This window comes from Cannabis sativa, chromosome X, assembly GCF_029168945.1.
Source record: "Cannabis sativa cultivar Pink pepper isolate KNU-18-1 chromosome X, ASM2916894v1, whole genome shotgun sequence".
Taxonomy (NCBI): Eukaryota; Viridiplantae; Streptophyta; class Magnoliopsida; order Rosales; family Cannabaceae; genus Cannabis; species Cannabis sativa.
The window spans coordinates 84372553-84395244 of NC_083610.1; the positions used below are offsets into that span (position 1 = coordinate 84372553).

At 29.9% G+C, this 22692-nt stretch overlaps 2 protein-coding genes across 10 annotated transcripts; both read left to right on the forward strand.

Moving 5' to 3' along the window:
* The first annotated feature begins 3800 nt into the window (after positions 1–3800).
* On the forward strand, positions 3801–6984 carry LOC115701560 (protein BASIC PENTACYSTEINE6). 4 transcript variants are annotated; one of them, XM_030629411.2, is made up of 3 exons: positions 3801–4027; positions 5370–5449; positions 5581–6984. In XM_030629411.2, exons 2-3 carry the CDS (start codon positions 5381–5383, stop codon positions 6523–6525), a joined length of 1014 nt encoding a protein of 337 aa, XP_030485271.1. In that variant the 5' UTR covers positions 3801–4027; positions 5370–5380; the 3' UTR covers positions 6526–6984. The 4 variants fall into 4 exon arrangements, with proteins under 4 accessions (XP_030485271.1, XP_030485252.1, XP_030485246.1 ...); XM_030629392.2 differs by having other exon boundaries at positions 3835–4027; positions 5370–5476; XM_030629386.2 differs by having other exon boundaries at positions 3841–4027; positions 5365–5476.
* Positions 6985–13849: 6865 nt separating this feature from the next.
* LOC115701603 (bZIP transcription factor 29) lies at positions 13850–18109 on the forward strand. Of its 6 annotated transcripts, none has more exons than XR_009684781.1 (6): positions 13852–14139; positions 14258–15475; positions 15569–15701; positions 15787–15871; positions 16434–16729; positions 17880–18109. XR_009684781.1 is itself a non-coding variant. In XM_030629412.2 (5 exons), the coding sequence occupies exons 2-5, from the start codon at positions 14283–14285 to the stop codon at positions 16676–16678; spliced, it is 1656 nt and encodes a 551-aa protein (XP_030485272.1). In that variant the 5' UTR covers positions 13850–14139; positions 14258–14282; the 3' UTR covers positions 16679–16982. The 6 variants fall into 6 exon arrangements, 2 of the variants coding, with proteins under 2 accessions (XP_030485272.1, XP_030485273.1); XR_004008610.2 differs by lacking the exon at positions 17880–18109 and adding an exon at positions 16880–16982; XR_009684783.1 differs by having other exon boundaries at positions 13899–14139; positions 14255–15475.
* The last annotated feature ends 4583 nt before the right edge of the window (positions 18110–22692 follow it).

A 22692-nucleotide genomic window follows, 5' to 3' on the forward strand; every position in this document is an offset into this window, starting at 1 on the left:
GATAATTGGATCGGTTTGGTCGGAAATCCATTGGATCCGATGTTCGATCCAACAATCGATCCAATCCGATTAGATTTTCAAGATTTACATCCGATCTGATCCAATTATGATTGAATATCCGATTCTATTAGATCGGTTAGGATTGGATCAGTCGGTTGTAATTGGATGTGATGACTTTCTGCACACCCCTAACTTTAATAATATTGTCTAAGAAATTTAGACAACACAAAAATAGTGAGTACTCACTTAGAATAGCAAGTACTCAAAGAATATAGATATAATTATATCCGAGTATGTAAATAGTATAGAATAAACATAAAAAAATATAGTGGTTCAGCAGAAGCTTTAAGCTTGGCCTACCTAGTACGTTGTTGAAAGAGATCTCGTACTCTGTATTTTATTATTCAAATCAACTTTGTCCCCTTTGAATGGAAGAAAAAACCCTACTTATAGCTAGGTAGTAGGTAGCGGTTACAAAATAATGACCATAATGAGACCGATACAAATAATAATAATAATAATAATAATAATGATAATAATAATAGGCACTTAATTACACTAATTACAACGATTATAAAATAATGTAACACTTGCTTTAATTGCGTTCTAAATGCTTGATCGTTTTATTCTCGTCGATTAGTATGTTCGTGTCTTTTCCTGTTAATTCTACAATTTTATTAAATGTGCCAGGTGTCTTCCTTGATACAACAAGATCTCTTGTAGCTAATACTACAGGATCCTTTTGGTACAGTCCTATCTTACATAATATTACAAGTCATTTTCAATACTGCGAGTTCTCTATAAAGTCCCTCTTGCGAGAGAATTTATCTCAATAACAAATACTATATTTGATATTAAGATTATATGATTTGACTCTAATATTTTGCTTTATTTCTAAAAAAAGTTGCAAAAGAATATAAATGAACATATTCACACTACTACCAAAATCTCTTTTTAAGTCCATCAATGTTGGACTAGATAGATTTTTTGAGTCCATTTTATGTTAGACATAATAGCCTGGGAGATAAAAGAGGTATTTTTTTAGTCCAACAATATTAGACTAGAAAAACGTTTCTAGTCCAACATTCTTGGGCTTAAAAAACGGTCCCACAACGTAAAACTTAATTATTAGACTAGAAAAAAAAAAATCTAGTCCAATAATATTGGACTTGAAAAGCAATATTTTTCTAGTCCACTATTGTTGGAATAGAAAAATATTTCTAGTCCAGTATTGAAAGACATGATATATGAAAATAATAAAAATTTTAAATATTAAATAATTAATAAATATAAAATACTCTAAGATTTAAATTATATATATAAAAATGTTATTTAAAAATATATTTTTATTTATAATTATATATATAAAAAAATATTATAGTGGGTACTTTATTAATTTTAATTTTTTATATGATTATGTATATTGTAATTATAGTGGGTATTTTATTAATTTTTTTGAAAAATTTTAAATAATTTATAGTGTTGAAATTAGAATTTAAATATTATGTTACATGCATGTATAAAAAATTAGAATTGAGTGCAAAAAAAAAATGTTTACTTTGTTTACAATACCATAAATTATTTGGAATAATTTTTTAAAAATTGTTGAGATTTTACCAATAACTATAATATATGCATTCATATAAAAAATAAATTTAATAGCAATTATCCATTCTTTCAAAAAAGAAAAAAAAAATTGAGAATTCTCTATATTTAATTTTATTTAGCCTCTTGTGTTGTATTTTTTTACTACATTAGATGAAGTAAGAATAAAAGAGTAAGGATACAAAAATTATGATTGCAAAATGATGTGAGTGAGTAAGAAGAGAGAAAATTATGATAAATAAATAAAGAAATAATGTGAAAGAAAGCATATAAATAGGTGTAAATTATGTGTGTACACATACAATATGTACTAAAACACCACACATTACAGATTGGAGTTAATGTAATAAAATCAAGTAAAACACCACACATTAGGTGTAAATTATGTGTGCAAACGTTAGAGGTTTGGAGTTAACACAACACAAAAAAACTATCTAATCAACTTAAATTTTAAAAAAATCAATAAAAATTAATGTTTGGAAACAATCAAATGAGCAATAGATCACAATATAGGTATAAAACAAGCCCAAAATATCCACGTGGACATAAAGTTTTGGATAATTTAGAAAAGCGTATTTAAGAGTCATTACTGACTCAGTCTCTCCAAACGGGTCTAAGAAAAAATGTGCGTGTGAAATAAATTATCACTATGTGATAATACCAACAAAATTGTTCTTTTTTATCTTTGGTTTATAACCAAAGAAATTAATTCTGGATAAAAATTTCATTTTATGCTATATTAAAATGTCTTATGGTATCTTATAATAGCTTATGTTATTTTATGTACCACCTATATACTTTTATTGTTAATTTAATATTTTGCAAATAGTTTTCAAGAATAATTTCATCACATTTAAATTTTAATTTATATTTTATTAAAATTAACACATATTTTTTTATTTCAAAATTTCCACTCTATTAAAAGTTGAATGTTATTTTTAATTCATATTTTTTTCAATTAAATTATGAATTTTTTAATTTATCAAAAGTTAACTTAATCAATTTAACATATTAGTGATAAACATAGTTTTTTTTTGTAACATCTTTAATTATCTTTTCAATTTTTTAATTTCTTTAAATTAACAATTTGTTTAACATTTTAAAATTTCCAATTATTTAAAATAAACAATTCATTTTTAACATTATAAAAGTTACCAATTAATTTATTAAAATGAATTTTTTTCAAAATAAATTATGAACTTTTTAATTTATCAAATTTTAACTTAATAAAGTTACTAATCATTATAGGCTAATTATTAATTTTTCTCCCTGAACTTTGACATGTAGTAAATTGTGTTCTTGAACTTTTTTGGCCGTTAAAAATTCCCCTCGAACTATTGAGATTGTTAAATTTAAGGACTTTTGTCTAATTTCATTCAATTTTACTGTTTCAGTAATTGTTTATGTACTAAACCATGCTCTCCAGACTTTGATATCTACCGAATCATGCCTCTCAAACTTTGATATGTACTAAATCACGCCCCTTGAACTTTCATCAATGTTAGAATTTTTTATTAAAATTAGACAAAAGTCCTTAAATTTAACAATCTCAATAGTTCGAGGAAAATTTTTAACGGCTAAAAAAGTTCAGGGGGCACGATTTAGTACATGTCAAAGTTCAGGAGGAAAAAGTACTAATTAGCCATCATTATATATTAATAAGTAAATTTGTAATATTTTAAAATTACCAACTTATTTAAATGAATAAGTGTTATAATTAAAAGTATATAATATAATTTTCTCATATTATTACTAGTATAATTAAGTACAATAATTATCTCATATAATTTAAGAAACATTGATATTAGACACCAGTGGTGCCTAGCACTTTCTCGACATGTCGCATTACGATTAGCTAGTAATACTCTTTAAAAACTATTATATTAAATTATATAAAATACAATATTTAATTAAGCCAATAGTAATATTGACACGTAAAAAAAGTACTAGACGCCAATCAAACCCCTTAACATTTCTCTAACTTAAGGGAGTAAGTTTCAAAAAAATATTGGTAACAATTATAGGATGTCAGCCAATAACAATACTCAAAACAAAATATGAGCACGAATCTCGAGGGTACGCTATATAGACGGCTCATACGTTTGAGGGCCCATATCTAGACTTCGCCTCATCCCCGCTCCATTAACTTATTTACATCCAAAAATATAATAATAATAATAATAATAAATCATTTTATAAAAGAAAAAAAAAAACAGAAAAAAAAGAAACTGTAGACAGAGACAGGTAAAACCCCACCCTACAACACACCCCTCCTTCAGAACCCAAACCAAAAAAAGTTAATAAATAAAATCATCAAATTTCTTCTACTCTCCACCAAACTCTTCTTTCTTCATTGGATTTTTTTTTTTCTCGGATTCAGCACTTAGGGTTTTCGTAATCTCTGTTTGGCTTGCTTTTCCTGGTAAGTATGGGTTTACTTACAGGTTTTTTTTTTTGGTTGCTTCTATGGTGAATTTCTATTTTTTTTCAGTTCATTTTTTACTTTTTGAATTTATCTGATTATCGTCACTCTAATTTGTACTGATTTTTTTGTTTGTTTATACTTCGCACTGGTTCTCAGTTGAGCTTTAGCTTCACTGATTTTGCTTGTATTTTTGGTTGATTTCGTTTGTTGTTGCTCTTGTAACTGTGTAATCGAGTTGCTTTTATAGGGTTTGGGGTTTTTAGATTTTTAGGGCTTTAGTTTCTCTTGCTAACAAAGACTCACTTTTAGAAATTGTTACTGATTTTGTTTGGTTATATATAGTACGTAGTACTTTTTTCCGGGGAGATTTCAAAACATGATAATTTACATTCATGGTTAGTCTTTCTCCTTTTTATAAATGCTATGAGCGTCTAAGCATTCATAGTACCCGGTGAGTGTTATTTGATATGGAAATGATTTTTAAAAAATTCTTGGGAACAATATAATATATGTTGAAGAAGTAAGACAGTGTGACTGGTTTCTTGCAATCTTGTTTCGAAATGATAACAGATCATGATGACTTCAACTGCTTATGGAAATTTTTTATAAAATAGAATGAGACTCTGTTTTGGTTGGTAATGAAAATTCATTACAATTACAAGTAATGGTTACATTCTAAATCAATTGTTATGTTCTTTTGGGTGGGATAGTTTAATAAAGTTGTGTTATGAAGCTAGATTGTTTGGTATTGATTAATCTCTTTATCTTGTCACACATACTAATCTTTGTTATGCTGTCTTTTAACATTATGTAAAAGATCACAAGTTTATCTTTCTCTTCTTCTTGGAATAGCGTATTCCATAATAGACACATTTTAGTGTAAGTTCTCCTGTTTCTCATTATACTTTTGTTCAATATTTTATAGCAGCATAACTCTTTACTTGCTCATCTCCATATGCTGTCACCGTTTAACTGAAGGAATACCTGATCTAACGATAGTATCCAATTTTAGTTGCTGTTCATCATCCATCAAGCATTTTGTTGAGTGTCAACTTATTGTTCTTACCTTGTATGTTATAAGTATATTCTAATGTAATTAAAAGGCATAAATGGGTTAAATTAATAACATTTTCATTATGTTTGATAAATGAAAGTATTAAGGTGAGTGTCTCGTCCTAAATGGGTTAAGATTTGAATGTTTCTATATTTGACTGGTTGATACAATGAAAGTAGTACAGTAGGTGACTATCTCGTTCTAAACTCCAACAATAAGCACAGAGCCTTCAGCTTGCGTTGGTTTGACTAATAATTGATCAAGCATTTTACTCACATAGCATAGGTGGCTTTGCAATGGATGATGCGGGGCATCGTGAAAACGGGAGGCACAAGGGTGATCAGTTTAAACCAACTCAGGGTCAGGTATCTGGAATTAGTTTTCAGAACACAGTAAGAAACTAATCTGATTTGATATTAATTATTATATGCTCTTTATCTTATACATGTACAAAAAAAAGGATTTCAAGGAATTGATGATGTTGCTTTATATGCAGTGGATGATGCAACATCAGCCAACAATGAAACAGATAATGGCCATAATGGCTGAAAGAGATGCAGCTATTCAGGAAAGAAACCTGGCCCTTTCTGAGAAAAAGGCTGCCCTTGCTGAGAGAGACATGGCATTCCTCCAGCGTGATGCAGCCATCGCAGAACGAAACAATGCCATGCTGGAACGAGATAATGCCATTGCAACCCTCCAGTATAGGGAGAACTCCATGAGTAATGGTAATATGTCTTCATGTCCGCCAGGTTGCCAAATTTCACGTGGGGTGAAGCATTTGCACCACCCACAGCCGCATGTACAGCAGATGCAACACATAAATGAAGCTTCATACGGTAACAGGGAAATGAACACAAATGATTCCCTCCCAATGTCAGCAGATACTTCGGATGCTGTAAAGTCACGAAGGGGGAAGAGAATCAAGGAGCCCAAGGCAATATCACCCAGTAAGAGGGCTCCTAAACCTCCAAGAAAAATTAAGAAAGAGAATGAGGAGTTAAATAAGATGACTTTTCTCAAGTCACAGGAGTGGAAGAGCGAGCAGAGTATGATTGGAGAAGGTGATGATGATAACAAACAGCTGGTTGTGTCTAAGTCCGATTGGAAAGGTCAGGACTTGGGGTTGAACCAGGTTATATATGACGAGTCAACCATGCCAGCGCCTGTATGCTCCTGCACTGGAGTTCTAAGGCAATGCTACAAGTGGGGGAACGGGGGTTGGCAGTCCTCATGTTGCACGACCACCATGTCAATGTATCCACTACCATCTGTGCCCAACAAAAGGCATGCTCGAGTTGGTGGCCGGAAAATGAGTGGGAGTGCTTTCAACAAGCTGCTTAGCCGTCTTGCTGCAGAGGGTCACGATCTTTCAAACCCTGTTGATCTCAAGGATAATTGGGCCAAGCATGGAACAAACCGTTACATCACAATCAAATAAGATTTGAGTAAAATAATATGAATTGGAGGAACATATGGGTAGAAAATGGCACGTAGTAATCAAATAGGCATTTTTGACAGGAGCCACACTAAAAGCTGGATTTGGGTAAATTTGGTCCGCTCTCCTTGAAAAAAATCTACTCTCTATCTCTATCTCTCTCTTACTCCACCTCTCTCCTTTTTTCTCTACCAATTCGATCAGAAAGAAATGACAAGATTTCGTTTTCTTCCAATTAGAAAATGAGTCAAATATGTCATGGAACAAGATTGTGTAGAGCTATGGTTACTTAACATGAAACTATTATGGAACAGAATTGTGTAAAGCTGTGTATTTCCCCTGCCTCGTAAAATGTAGAGAAGCGTTCAGATCTTCATGATGATTTTAGATATTAGCTAATGCTGTGTAATTGTTACTCAGTCCTCTAATGTGATTAAATGAAACATCTCGTGAAGGCCCTCTCTTCTGTGTTGTAGAAAAGAAATTTAGAGATTTTAATTCTCCCAAATTAATTTGGGATAAAAGCACATGTCAGGGATCATGATGGAAAAATTAACTATGTTTATTTCAACTTTAGATTTTCCAATACCACTCAATTTACAAGCTAAGGGGAATTCATAGGAATTTGAGAATTTTTTGTCAATTATCATTTTGCTTTCATTAACTCTTTTTCAGGTTATTTCACGAGCTATAAAGTAACAGCCTGATATTACATCCTCATCCAATTTGCATTTCTTTTTTTGGTTTTGTTTAAGAAAACAGCTCTCAGTAATTTTAATTCCTTATGACTGATGGTTGAACAGAGAAAAGGAAAAAGGAAAAGAAAAAGAAAAAAAAAACTTATAAATTTACAAGTACCTTTAATTTTGAATCTGATTTCAATTTTCTTTTTTTAATGTCAGATTATAAATAAATTAAGAAGTAAATATTTAAATTTTAAAAATAATTTCTCAAATATATTTTTAGGAAAGAAAATACCTAGAAAAAACAAACTCTAATTTTTTTTCCATTTTTTTTTTACTTTTTATCCAAAAACACTCCTACAAAAACTTTTGGGTGATTTTACAATGCACCCCTTAAAATAGATATACTGATGCACTTTCTACGTGTTTTGGAATCCAAAAAAAATTTGTCAATTTTTTTTTAGATTCGTGTACGTTATAAAAATTTAAGATATCATACAAAATTTTGAGAAATTTGGAATAATTTATAATATAGAAAGCAATGTTCAAGTCTATTTCACACGCGTATAAAATAAAATAGTCACGCGTGTAACACACAGTTTGTTTGGATTCTGTTTTCGGCGTGTAAAATTTTTCCGAATTTCAAAATTTTATAGATTTCTTTAAATAATTATTGCTAGGTGTTTTTTTTGACAATCTAGTTGTCAAAATATTTTTTAATTAATGTGCATTTTGATTGAGTATTTAAATTATTTTTATTACAATGATTTTGTGCATCCAATTACTCTTTTCTTCTAAGGAAAGATTCTTTCTCAGCTGATCTCTTTTTGGTTTAAGAAACTTTTTGTAAAAGAATGAATTCTCTTATGAAAAGTTATCTAACTTTGGGAAACTTGACTTTCCCTTTTTCTAATGGATAATTTCGGTTTTGCCTTTATTAGAACATATCAAATAAATTTTATTTGACAGATTTGAAGTCCAAATTCATGATCTTGGTTCAATTTGGAAAGTTTCTTTTCTAGTCCTGATTTGTTGCTGCAAAACCCGATTCTAATGCTGGAAATCAGGAAATTTTTTAAGAAAGTTTTGTACATCGGGGAAATCGTTTTTGTGGCTGTTTCTAGGGTTGCTATGTTCTATAAATAGGACCTAGAGAGCAGCCAAACGTTTTTATCTTTCTAGTCTCATATTTTCATATCTTTCTTTTTGAGAAGAGTGTTTCATTTGTAAGAACCTAGAGTGTTCAACTAGGTTTTGGTTTTCTTATTATGATCTCATACTATTCATAGAATAGGTTGAAGAGAAGCTTTGAACAAGTGTGGGTCTTCGAGAGAAGACTTTTCCAAGTCTCATTTTCGGGAGGAAGTGAGCATATATCTTTAGGAGAAGATTTGTTTAAGCCTTACTTTGGGAGGAAGTAAGCACACATCAATAGTTGAAGGGAGTTCACTACTTGGTGTATTTCAGAGATCAGATTAGCAAGGTAGATTACAAAGGGTTACGACAAGTCACTAGAGGGAGTCTAAATTTGTTTAAGTCAATTGCTTTTGTAAATTTTGATACTTTACTAATTTATTTTATTCTCTGGGCGTGGCCTCGTGGACTAGTAGTGTTTGAAAGAACATTGATACCACGTACGATTCTCTTGTGTCAAGTTTTTAAATTCTGCACTATTTATTTCTGGTTTGTTTCTGCAAAATTGTGTTCTGCAGTGACAGAATAACATTCTGCTGCTACAGACTGTTACTGCAGTGTTTTTACTGAAATTTAGTATAATTATTGGCATCTGCAAAAACTCAATTTTTCAATTATAACGTACATGATCATGGGAAAAAAGTTAATTAAAAAATTATTTTGAGTACCAAAGTATACATTTTTTAAGTTCCATATTAACAAAGTATATCTCTATATAAGAATAATTACATCTTAATAAAATATATACATATATTTTGTAAATTTATTTATGTAAAATTAATAATTTTATTCGAAATTATAATACATTTATAAATATTATATTTACTCTAAAAAATTATATTATGATATAGTATTAATGATTGTTTATTGTTATTATTATTACACTGATATTTTTGGCATTTTAATTTTTTTTCTAGTGTAACTCTATTTAGTTATAACCTCTCAATTAGAATATAATTTGCTTGGTCCTAAGTGTATTATTGGATAGAGGTTCTACTGTATTTATATACCAGAAAGCCAGTGTGAATAATATTTATCTTATATATAGACAATATGTTACTTGTAACTGATGATAAAAGTTTCCTATATAAGGTAAAATAATTCATATCTCAGATTATTATTTTGAGATAGAGAATATAAATGATATATAATTGTAATTAATTAGAGAGTATCCACAACATCTTTGATTAATATATATATTATTCATATGTTACTTTTATCTTTAAGTGTGATAATTTCAACTCAAACCAGTATCTGTAAAATGATTCAAAATGAGAATAAATTAAGAATATTCGTTTGATTCTATTTTTAGAAGCCTAATGTATACCTATGAGTGTGAATAAGACTTTACATTGCATTTATTTCAAGAATGTTAAGTAGTATCAGAATAACTAAAATTAAGACTACTTCATATTTTCATACAAAGTGATGAGGTATCTTTAAGATACTAAAGATTATATTCATACATATTTTATTGAGATGAACTGATATTTTAGAAATTTAGTTTATTACTTAAGTTATGACTTTACTGGTTATATCGGTTCACATAAATTAACATTTGATTACGTCCTTAAGATTATTAGTAAGTTGTATCGTGGAGAGCTTTAATTGTTATTTTCATATAGAAGTCCGATTCATGTATTGTTTTAAGGATACATCTCGTATGGTGTATTACAAAGAAGCGTAACTGTTCATTAAGTACGCAACACTAAATTGAATGATCGTAATATTCTTGACTAAAGGCATATCACAGCATAAATTCAAAGATCATATAGTAAACATGGGATTCAGTTTCCCTTTTGCAGTTTCTGTTGTACAACTAAAATTATTCTATGAAACTCTTCTTTCGATATTTTTCTCATATTTATGTGCACCTTAATTTTATTTGAGAAAATTATCTTCAGAGAACCAGAATAAATATAAGGTTTATGATTTATTTGCTTAAGTACATTGTCACATTAAGTACATTATTATGTAATAAATATATCGTAATACATGGAAGATAATACTCGCTATATAATGAGAATTTATCGCTATGATTCATGAGTTTATTATGTAACAAGAATCGTTGGATTTAAGTAGTACATTTAAATATTGACCAAGTGGAAGGATATTAGGATATTAGACTATTTTATAATTGATAAGTACAATATTTGAATTGTTTTTTCAAATCTTTGATTTGATTCTGATTTATAAAATATATAATTTATTAATTATTTGATAATTAATTAAATATTCTATATAAGATTTTGATTTACCAAATATTTCATTATTCGATTCCATTTCTTAAATTAATTATCAAAATATGCAAACAATTAATGTGGTACAAATTTTGATGGAGTATCTAACTAATAAATATAGGGTACCGATTTCCAAACTCACTACTCATTTTGTAAAACACAATAAATACGTCTAAGAGAGTTAGAGAGAGCTTGGAAGTCGAATATCCACACTAACTAAGTTTTGTTTTCTTTTCTAGATTCAAAGATCGTGTGGAATTGAAGCCTCAAATAATCAATGGCCTCAAAAAATCAATGGCTGGAGATATTTCGATTATTTAGTTATATCATGTATATATTTGATTTATTCCGCATTTAATAAATCGTTCATATATGCTTATGTTTACATAGTAATTCATATAAAGTTTCTAACAGCAGTGGCAGTGGGTAGTGATGTTTGCGTGGTGATGGGTAGTGGTGGTTTCGGTGGTGGTGATGGTGTTGGTACGAAGAATGAAAAAAAAATCTTGAAAAAAAGAAGCTAAAAGAAGAAAGAAGAAGGAAATGGAGATGGAGATGGAGATGGAGGGAAAAATTGTTTTTTAATTTTTTATTTTTAATAATTAATTACATGGACCAATAAAATTGTGCACGTGTAAACTGTGTACACATAGAAAATCTATCATGTCACTTTTTTTTGAACCATAATCCAACATGTCACTTAACATATGAAAATGGATGAAAAAACTCAATTGCTAATAGAACACGAGTTTTGAGAATTATTCTGCCATAAAATAAATTTTAAGGTTAATTGCTAGCGAGGTAAAAATATTAAGGTTTCGCCGTGTTGGATTAATTTCCCATATAAGTCAACCTGTAACAAGTTAAATAAGTCAAACACAGCTAGTTAAAATCCTAACTAACCTAACCGTATGCAATCCAAAATCAAGACAGTTGTTAGTTATTTCTAACTAACCTATTTCTCAGCTACAACACATATAAATAGAAGAACTAAAATCAGAGAACACTTACAGCTTCAAAATTACTCCTCAGAAATCTAGAAAGAAAGAGATGAAAACTCCAGACCTAGACCAAGAGAGTTTCTCTCGTGTGTAATCAAAAAGAAAAAGAGTTTGATTATAGAGGAAGAGAGAAGAAAAGGATCGTTTGGTAACACTTTTGTTTTTAAATTTTTTACTTACATAAATAGAAGTTAATTTTTTTTAAAAAAAAAAACAAAAATGTGTTTTGTAAATTTTATTTTTATTTGTTGATTTTATTTAAGTCGGGTCTGGTCGGGGTCCGAATCTGAGTTTCAAGGTTTAGGTTGGGGTGGGAGTCCAAAATATTAATATAAAAAAACTATTTAAAAAATTTTGAAAATGACTTTTTTTTTGTTTTTAAATTTTTTATTTTTAATTAAAAAATTAAAAAGTAAAAACGGTTTTATATAACATGATTTTAGAAATTATTTTTACTTTTTTAATTTTAAAAACAAAAAACTAATTAAAAAAGTGTTACTAAATGCACCCTATATTATTCTATAATTGTACGATTGATTAAATAAATGTTACAAGTTATTTGGTACTGAAGAGGAATATTTAAGGGTGTATGTTTATTAAAAAAATATATTAGAAATATATAAAGGGTAAATACCATTTTGGACCCTGTATTTTGCAGAAATATTAATTGGACCATCTGTTTTGTTAAATGACAAAATAGATCTTATATTTTCCAAAATGTTAAAAATAGGACCCTAAGCTCAATTTTAAACAATTTTATTTTTTAATATAACCAACTTTAAGATACTTTTTAACACAAACAGATACGAAAAATGTAACAAGTTTTGTCATAACATCTTTAGATTAGATTATTATTAAGTCTTATTTTCACAAAAAATCAATTTAGGGTCTTATTTATACAATTTTGAGAGATAAAAGATCTATTTTATCATTACTAAACAGAGAGTTCAATTGATAATTTTTACAAAACACAGAGTCTAAAATATTATTTACCTCTATATATAAATGTGTGATAAATATATTACCAAGAACGTGAGTAAACCAACTTATTTGTTGGGCATGAGATGCATGTTGTATTTCACACACTTGATGTATTGTTCTTGCTTTCTTTCTGGTAATTCATGTTCTTAGCATGTAATTATTATGATACATATTTGGATGATCCATATGAAATCCAAATCATCTAATATTTGGATCACTGATTTTCCTTTTTATTATGTAAATATCTTTGATGTATTTTAGCTGACTTACCTAACCCATCACTATAACGGGTTTTTCTTTTAATAAATTCCTTATATATAAAAAAAAGAATTTAGGAAAAAAAAAAACATTGTAATTAACTCTCATTAAAGGGCTTTAAACATTAATAACCGCTAATAATAAAGTTTGGATCTCATTCTAAAGACAACACATTTTTTTTTTTTTTTTTGAAAAAAAAGGCAACACAATTAGTATTAGAAACTAGAAAGAAAGAATAAATTAGAATCAAAATTGTTCTTTAAAGAAAAAGAAAAAAAAAAAAAAGAGACCATTTTCAAAAGGCTAATTAGTAATTTTTCCCCCTAAACTTTGACATGTACTAAATCTTGTCCTCTGAACTTTTTTTGCCGTTAAAAATTCCCCCAAACTATTTGAGATTGTTAAATTTAAGGATTTTTGTCTAATTTTAGTAAAAAAATTCTAACATGAATGAAAGTTTAAAGGGTATGATTTAGTACATATCAAAGTTTGAGGGGCATTATTTGATAGATATCAAAGTCTGGGTAGCATATTTTAGTACATAAACAATTACTGAAACAGTAAAATTGAATAAAATTAGACAAAAGTCCTTAAATTTAGCAATCTCAATAGTTTGGGGGAATTTCTAACAGCCAAAAAAATTTAGAAGACACGATTTAATACATGTCAAAGTTCGGAAAAAAAATTACTAATTAACCTTTTCAAAAGGTTCATTTCTCTTTTATTGACTAAACATTAACTAATTACAAGTGGTTTATAATTTATATTTATAGTAATTATATAAAAAGAAAAAAAGTCTTAAGGTACTCTATACGTTTAATATTTTAATAATACATTTATAGAAGAAGGTGACAAAGTTTTTATTTTGTTTTTTTTTATTTTTTTTTGAATATATTATTAAATAATAAAATATGGGAAAATAGTAGCCGGAGATAAAGGAAAAAAGAATTGAAAAAAAAAACCGCGTCTTTGATATTCACGCGGTAGGTATTTAACCTAATTACACACACTATGGATAGACACATACATACATATATCATTACTTACGACACACATTGTGTTATGTCTGAACAAACCCATACCCACAACCACATCAACAGCTACAGTTCCAGATTACAACTACAATTTTCCACTGCGGCAATAACAAAGTTTTCGCCTTTTTCCTTTCTTTACTTTCATTGCTCTGTTCGGACACTCAATACTACTGAGACTCGATTTCCATCACAACTTTATTACTCCTGCTAGGGTTTATCTTGCCAGGTAAATCAGTGTGCATTTCAATTACTGTTATTATTATTGTTGTTGTTTGTTTGTTTTTATGTTAGGGTTTTGATTTTTGAATATGGATTTTTTTTTTTTGGTTTGGTTTGGTAAGAAGGTTTTAGCTTTTTTGGAGATAGAAAATGGAGGGTACTAGTGAAACTATGCAACGGCCTAATAATTCTGCATTTGGTTTTGGGACATCTCAAATGGGGATTCTTCCTTTGAATCAATTATCGCCTAACTTGAGTCCTGATAGCAGTAAGAGACCTGGTATACCCCCTTCGCACCCCAATAATCCGATGATTCATTCACTGCCTTATTCGAAGGGTACAGGGGTTCGATCGGGAAACTGGCAATCGACTCCTCCTCCTCCTCAGAATACGAGTCCAGGGCCGTCTCATAACAGGTCTTTGTCTCAGCCTTCGTTTTTTTCGCTTGACTCCTTGCCCCCACTAAGCCCTTCGCCTCATCGTGAGCCCTCGCATTCCTCACTGTCTGACCCAGCTTCGAATGATGTTACCATGGAGGAAAATGTTGTGAATTCCAATTCCCAGTCGCTCCCTTCCCCTGTTAACCGAGGGGGTGCGTTTCGGGCAGGTGAGAGCCTTCCTCCTCGGAAGGGTCATAGGCGTTCCAGTAGTGATATTCTATTGGGATTTTCTGCTATGATTCAGTCTTCGCCTCAATTGATTCCCATTTCTAGTCGGGGAGTTCTGGACGGAGCTGTTTCTGGTAGAGAGAACCAGAATCAGTTGGTGAAACAGGAGCATAGTAAGGATAATGGTAACAATACTGGCAACGGTATGGAGAGTAAAAGATCTGAGGGGGAGATTGCCGATGACTTGTTTAGTGCATATATGAACTTGGAAAACATCGACAAAGTGAACTCTCCTGGTACTGAGGATAAGGATTTTGACAGCAGAGCAAGCGGCTCGAAGACAAATGGATGTGAAAGCAGTGATAATGAAGTGGAAAGTAGTATTAACGCGAATCCAAACAGCATTTCGGGGTCAAGTTCTGGTTTCGGAAATGGGAAGAGGGAAGGAGTGAAGAGAGCTGCTCCTGGAGATATTGCGCCTACTTCCAGGCACTATAGAAGTCTTTCCATGGATAGTTATATGGGAAGTTTGCAATTTGATGATGAATCATTGAAGCTTCTTCCACTGGGTACTGGGGCTGGTCTGCAATCACCTAACAGTTTGGCTGATGGTAACTCGGCTAAGTTTGGTATGGAGTTTCCAAATGGCGAATTCAATGCGGTTGAGCTGAAAAAGATTATGGAAAGTGAAAAACTTACTGAGATAGCTTTATCAGATCCCAAACGAGCAAAGAGGTACTATGCTTTTTTAGCTATTTCTGAATTAGCATTAGCAATACATGTATCATCAGCTAAAACTCTTTCATTCTTTATCTTTTATTAAACCAGGATCTTGGCTAATCGACAATCAGCTGCTCGTTCAAAGGAGCGGAGGTCACGTTATATTTCGGAACTGGAACATAAAGTTCAAACCCTGCAGACAGAAGCGACTACTTTGTCTGCTCAGGTTACAAAGTTGCAGGTAGAGTGTCTGGGGGGTTTCAGGTTATAGTATTACCTATATGGTTAGGTTTTGCTGATTTTTTTTTTTTTTTTGATGTATACAGAGAGATTCTGTGGGTCTTACGAGTCAAAACAGTGAGTTGAAATTTCGTGTTCAAGCTATGGAGCAACAAGCACAGTTGAAAGATGGTACAATGTTTTCTTTTCTTCTCTTTGCAATTGATGAAACATACTTTTTAAATTTGTATTATTTCCATGATGCTGCCTAGGGACTTTATTGTTCAGGTTTGTAGATGAAAGTGTTGCTACAAGTGTAACTTAGTTTCTCATTTTTGGGGCAATGTATCAAGTTTCTTATATGCCCATGTTGCAGAATTTAGCAATGTTGTGTTGCGGGTGCAAATTATTATTGTGTTAGATTTTGATCTTGCATTGCATGTAAATGTATATTTTGTTTTTATGGTGGGGGGTCGGGTAGGGGTGTTGTTTTTCTAGTAAGGATCTGGTGTTGGACATTATTATGGCATATAACCCTTGTCCAAATGCATATTAAGTATAATGTCTAGTAAGGATGTGGTGTGGAACACTATACGGCTCTGTCTAATCCTTATATAATATCATACTTTTGTTTAATCTATTAATCTTCATTCTTTCAATGGCGTGGTACCATTTTGTATTGTGCCTCCGAGATTGTAGGTGAATGTTGTGGCTTTTGAGCGATCTTTATCATTAGTGCTATTTGCCTTTGCAGCTTTAAACGATGCCCTCAGAGCTGAAGTCCAGCGTCTAAAGCTTACAGCTGCAGAGCTTAGCGGTGAAGCTCATCTCTCGAATTGCATGGCTCAGCAGCTTTCAATAAATCAACAAATGTACCAGATGCAGCACCGGCAGACGGTCCAGCTGAATCTTTATCAGATGCAACAACAGCAGCAGCACAATGAGATGTCTTCTCAGCCGTGTAGTGGAGAGGTTACTGAGCATGAGTCTAGCAAATAGGGGAGGCTGGCCAGTTCCACAATTCTCCTGTGATTATTCTGAAGTTGCGAGGTGCCTGCACTTTTTTTTTTTTTTTTTTTTTTTTTTATCTTTGCAATAATGGTGGTAATTATTAAAGAATGGGTATATATATATAAGGCTCTACATTAAATTGTTTAAAATTTGCTCAAAATATTCTTTCTTCTTCATCTTCTTCTACAGTGGCTTGGTAAATCTTGTTAAGACAATTGGGATTTATGTCAAACTTCTTATTCGGATATTTCTTCCATCATGAAACAATTCAAGATTGTACTTGGAAACTGAATTTCTTTCTTTATTTTGTTTTGGCATGATGTCAAGTAACCATAGAATTGCATTGTATTGTTGCAAACAAGACTTGTCTTTTGTTCTTCATAAAAAAAAAAAAGAAAAGAAAAAGACTTGTCTTTTGTTCCGAAAGCCATGGTATCTAATTCTTCCATATGATAGAAAAATAGGTCTTGGCTTTTCTTTTGAAATTTTTTTCCAGAGAAATCTTGAGATTTCTTCTTTTTCATGTTGTTGATTTTTAGAATAAATAGGATTTCTCTCCCTTAGGGAGAGCTTTGCTTCTTGAATTTTTGTTGGTTGCAAAAATATTTCTCAAACTGTTAAAATCGTTTTAAATATCTTTAATTATATTCTGGTCCTTTTTTTAACAATTTGTTAGTGTGGTCATGGGTGACAAAGAGTTACAGTATCATAATTTATTTAACAATTTTAAACTACCTGAAATACTACTTGTAATTCATATTATTGACATTAAATATACAAACATAGCTCTTAAAATGCATATGTATAATCTTATAACTTAACTTATTATTAGACTACTATTTATATTTGTAACTTAAGGAAGATAGTGAGCATAATGTAACTTAAGGAAGATATTTGTAACAAATTTTATAGTTGATGGAGAATATTTGCAACAAAAAGAAGTTGAAACTTAAAAGGTAAAATTCTACTAGAATCATAATTGGGGATAAATCTTATTTATACTAATTTTTAATTTTATTCACAGGCGTTTAAAAAAAAAACTCAACAATTTTCTTACTTTTTTCATTGTATATTTTTAACTTTTTTCCTTTATGATATATAAAGAGAAAATTGCCTTGGCAGTCAAGTTCTTTCACTCTCAAACCCACTTCTTTCTTGTTCTTATTCTTCTCTCTCCTTTTTCCTCCAGTCTACCGATGACAAAGCACGACACACCACCTTTCCTCTCCTTGGTACCACTCATTTTCCATTAGTCCTATCCAGTTTTTTTCAGAAAGATTTCTTCATGTTTTTATAATGTTTGAACTTTTGTACAAGATTTTTTTGGTCACAATTTAGAATTATTAATTCTATACGATGTCTAGGGGATAAAATCGTTTCAAGAACAAACAAATGTGGCTTTTTCTTAGATTTTGAAAATTTGCGTATCTTAAACTAAAATCGATGTTTAATGATGATCTAATAATAGTTTCATAAAAATTAATTTTTTAGACAAAAAGCAATGTTTGACTAATTTTACTAATGCTTTGACAATAGTGTCATCAATTTCATTTTTATACAAGAGGATGCTTAACGATTCTCTTACAATGGTGTCATGAAAATTGTATTACAAGGTAAAAATGTTTCACGATACTTAATGATGGTGGCGTGAAAATGTTATTTTTAAGCGAATGGTAAATCAATGCTTGATAATAGTTTTAACGATAATTCTATAAAAACTTGATTTTTAAGGGAAGAATGATGCTAAGAACAATGCAAAACGATGATTTCACAATGAAATTTGATTTAAACAAAAACCTTAGGCAAGCATAACCTTTTACTCAAATGTTTGTTTAATGTATTTTTAATTTAATTTTTAGTGTTGTTTTTTTTTTTTTTGAGATCTACACGTTAAGAAAGTGTATAACTTAAATTTGGGGTGTAGAAATAATAAATTTCAATATCTGTCTATTTGAGGTCAAACGAAGACTCATAGTTAAATAGTCAAATTTTGGGTTCTACATACATTAAATTTAAGGGTTTTTTTCAAGGAAATTTAAGGTTATACTCATTTGAAAGTGTAATAAAAACTTACATCAACTTGGACATCCTAGTAAAAAGTTATCTCACAAATCTTGTTTATATTTTTTAATCAAATTCAATTGCAAAGCATTATTTTCCATTGGGCTGGAAATTTGTGACACAAAACGATGACACAACTCAAAAACGATACAAAATAAATTAGTTTGGGTGACACATTTAACTTCCGTGTCAAATATGGGTTGACATGTTTAACACGTTTATTAAATGTGCCATTTTTGGATCAACACGCTTAACTCAAAAATAATACAATTATAACACGTGTAAGCAATTAAGCATAGATAAGTATTTTTCATTTTTATATCATGTAAAATGAAATAAAAGCTCTATTAAAAACCCTCATAAAAACATGTTTCTTCTCATTTTCTTTATAAAATAATAATAATAAATTAAAACTATGAATTTTATTAGTAATATTTATGTTTATGTTCATAATTATATTAATCGTGTCAAATTTGAGTCATGTCATAACATGTTTAATTGCATGTTAAACAAGTTAATTTCGGGTTTGTGTCATGACACGTTTATTAAACGTATTATCGTATCGTATAATATCGTACGACCTGTTAAAAAATCGTGTCATGTTTGTATTTATTATAAAAATTTCGTGTCATAAACATGTCGACACGAATACGATACGATAACAAGAATTGCTAGCCCTAATTTTCCATATGCATTAAATTATATTGAGATTTGATGGTGTAATTGTGAAAAATATCATTTGCGTTAAGTAATACGATTTTTGAGAAGCAACGATAATTTGACTTTCCACGAAGGTAAGAGTACTAAGAGCTAGACAATACTAATGTTGCCTGCTTCACCCCACATGATAATTTTATTAATTTTTTAATCAAATTAGCCAATCAGAAAACAGAAATAAAAAAAAAAAAAAAAACAAGTTGAGCAACATTGTTAGTAGTAGGCAACGTTTTTTTTTTTTTGTCTGTTTGCTTGAAAATAATATTTTTCCAAAGTGTAGTTAGTGGGATTTGAACCTTTACCCTCTAACTTATTTACCAACTACCTTAACCATTACACCAAGGTTACTATTATGTCTATAAATATCATCTTTTAATATAAATATATGTTGTAACTAATTAAAATACATATACATTTTTTTCTTGATTTTTTTTTTCAGGGGGGCGACTGCCCCCCCTCGCTACAATGTGGGTCCGCCCCTGCTGACCCCACCAATTTGACAGGCAACATGAATAGCAATGTCATTGTTGATGCTCTAAGAAAGGAAGCTTATCACAAATTATTATCATTAAGCCTAGTTTTTTAGTTTTTTTATTGTTTTTTGAATTTTTACAAAATTAACTAAATAAGCATTTTTATTACAATTATATTGTAAGGCAAACTTAAATACCTATTTTTTATATATATTGGGAAGATTTGTTGTGCCACAAATATTAGTCATAGTGGGTACATTAAAAACATTATTCATTACTTATTTCATTATTTTGTTTATTTCCAAAAGAAATTTTTTGATATACTAAGTTATGGGAGCATTGAAGGGTTTATTTGTTGTTATTGGATTACATATCAAAATTTTTTTTAGATCTTAGAGTCTTAGTAAGGGATAGTGATCCTAAGATGATTATGAAGTAAAATGAAATAGTTTAGTTGCTAGTAGCCAAAGAGTTTTCATTTTGGCTAGTTCTAGTAATTTTATAGGGGGGTCTAGTTGTTTAATTTTGGTGTTTGATTGATTTTGATCAGCTTGATAATTTTCTAATTATAAATTTTTTCTAGTTTTTTGATTTTTTTTAGGTGGAATTTCAGTGATACAGGCCGAAACTTTAGCCCTGTTGGTTGGACTCAATTGGGCTCATATGTGTAGTCTTCCAATTCATGTAGTTTATTGAGATTTGTTAGTTTTGGTGATGACCATCAACAACGAAAATATGTATTTCAACGAGTTAGGAGCGTTGTTTGAAGATGTTATAACTTTATTGTCTAAATTTCTGGGAGCAGTTTTGTCCCATGTGGCTCGCTCTGAGAATTTAGCGGCCCATGGTTTGGCAAAGCATGCTCTGCGGTTAGACGATGAGCTATCCTGGTTCGAAAAGGTTCCAGCGCTGGTGGCAGACGTCTGCGTCATAAATTCATAAGTTATTCTAATTATTTTGTAAAAAAAAAAACGCATTTTTTATTTTTGTTGAATTTTTTTATTTTCGTTAATTATAATATTTAAATACCAAACTTTTTTTCTTGCCGAAAAAAGTTTCAAAGTATTGAAATATTACTCCTTCACCACCCAAATAATTTTAAAAAATAAAATAAAACAAATTTTAACTTATAAAATCATTAAAATTATAGAAAAATATATAAAGTAGCCTAAATTAATCTTAAAATTAAGTAATAATTGTATTTAATAAAAATAGTAAATGGATATTTTTTTAATGTATGAATATTTTTTATTTATTATTTTGTTCTCTTTGAATATTTTATTAGTTATTCATTTTTCTTTTTAATGTTTTTTAATCAAAAAATATTATTTTTATTAAATAAAATATTTATTTAATTTTTTAATTATTTTAGTGATTTTTATTAAATTTTTTTTATAATTTTAATAATTTTTTTAAGTTGAACACATTTTTATTAAATTTTTCAAAATTATTTAGATAGTGAAGGAGTAATATTTTAATACTTTGAGTATTTTTTATCACAAGTTTAGGTATTTAAATGTTATATTTAACCAACACAAATATTTATGCCACCAAAAATAAAATTGAGTATTTAAGTGTTATATTCTTTAAGTGTAATTTACTCTTTCTTTTATACAAATTTAAAGTTTTGAAAACATTCACTATTCAAGCTAATGGATTTTGTAACATCCTAATTAAAGGAATGCCTCATGTTGTGATTACATTGCTAATCTCATTAATTGGGATCTACTAAATTCAGTAGATCTAAATAAAACAACTGATAAATTAAAACAAACTTGCAATAACTTAAACTTTAAAACAAAATAATATTTACTTGATCGGGATCCCGTATTTTTTTTTAAATATTACAAGTTGTTTACACAAAAGTCGACCTAAGCAGCAAAATGAGATTTCTAAAGCAATCTCCCATAGGACCCAACCCTTGTGGTCCAGCTTGGCCGGAATATGTACACCCCATCGTTGAAGCCCTCAAACTCATGGCTGGTTTGACGATGCCTTACCATTGCCTGCACAGTAGAGCACCCGTGAGCCAATGCCCAACAAGAAAGCATGATCAAATCCACAATAAAATCACATTGCATAATTATCACATTTAATACATCATTGTGATAATAATTGTGCCACTGCACTAATATAACACGCCACAACATTTTATGATGACGCCACCGCATCTTCAGTCTATTTTATATAGACACCACGTGTTACGTTTACATGTCAATTTAATATATAAGATCTTATTAAGGTTTATCTTAGTTCTAATTATCAAGTCCAACCTAGCTATGTCTGATACATACAACTCTTAACATATGTGCATAATCCATACATTATGCTCTCATAGGGTTTTATCCTGATGTTGTTTATCAGGTCTAACCTAGTTATATCTTGTCTTATACACATAAATCTTGATATATATCTACACAACTCATTTAACATATTCTCATACATAGAAACTTTATTGTATTAACTCGTTTCTAATTAGCTAACTACACATGATTAATATATAAAGGCGCCAAAGCTCTAAACTCTAAGTACATGGTCTACTTTCTTACCTAAATTCTAATGTAAGTGGAGAATTCAATTCACAGGTGTTGACCGAGGTTTTCGGCAACCAATAAAATAATAAAAGATTAAAGAGCTGTAAGAAATTAAGAGAAGGATTTTTACGTGGTTGGGGCGTTAATGGGCCTTAGTCCACGAGTCTGTATATTTATGAGTGTATTTAATACAGAGAATGTTCTTGGTGAGTATTTA

Coding starts and splice junctions, on each gene's coding strand:
- LOC115701560 (XM_030629392.2), top strand. CDS start 5,381: ATGGATGATGCGGGGCATCGTGAAAACGGGAGGCACAAGGGTGATCAG. Junction 5,477..5,580: donor GAATTAGTTTTCAGAACACA/GTAAGAAACTAA, acceptor CTTTATATGCAG/TGGATGATGCAACATCAGCC.
- LOC115701603 (XM_030629412.2), top strand. CDS start 14,283: ATGGAGGGTACTAGTGAAACTATGCAACGGCCTAATAATTCTGCATTT. Junction 15,476..15,568: donor GATCCCAAACGAGCAAAGAG/GTACTATGCTTT, acceptor TTATTAAACCAG/GATCTTGGCTAATCGACAAT. Junction 15,702..15,786: donor CTCAGGTTACAAAGTTGCAG/GTAGAGTGTCTG, acceptor TGATGTATACAG/AGAGATTCTGTGGGTCTTAC.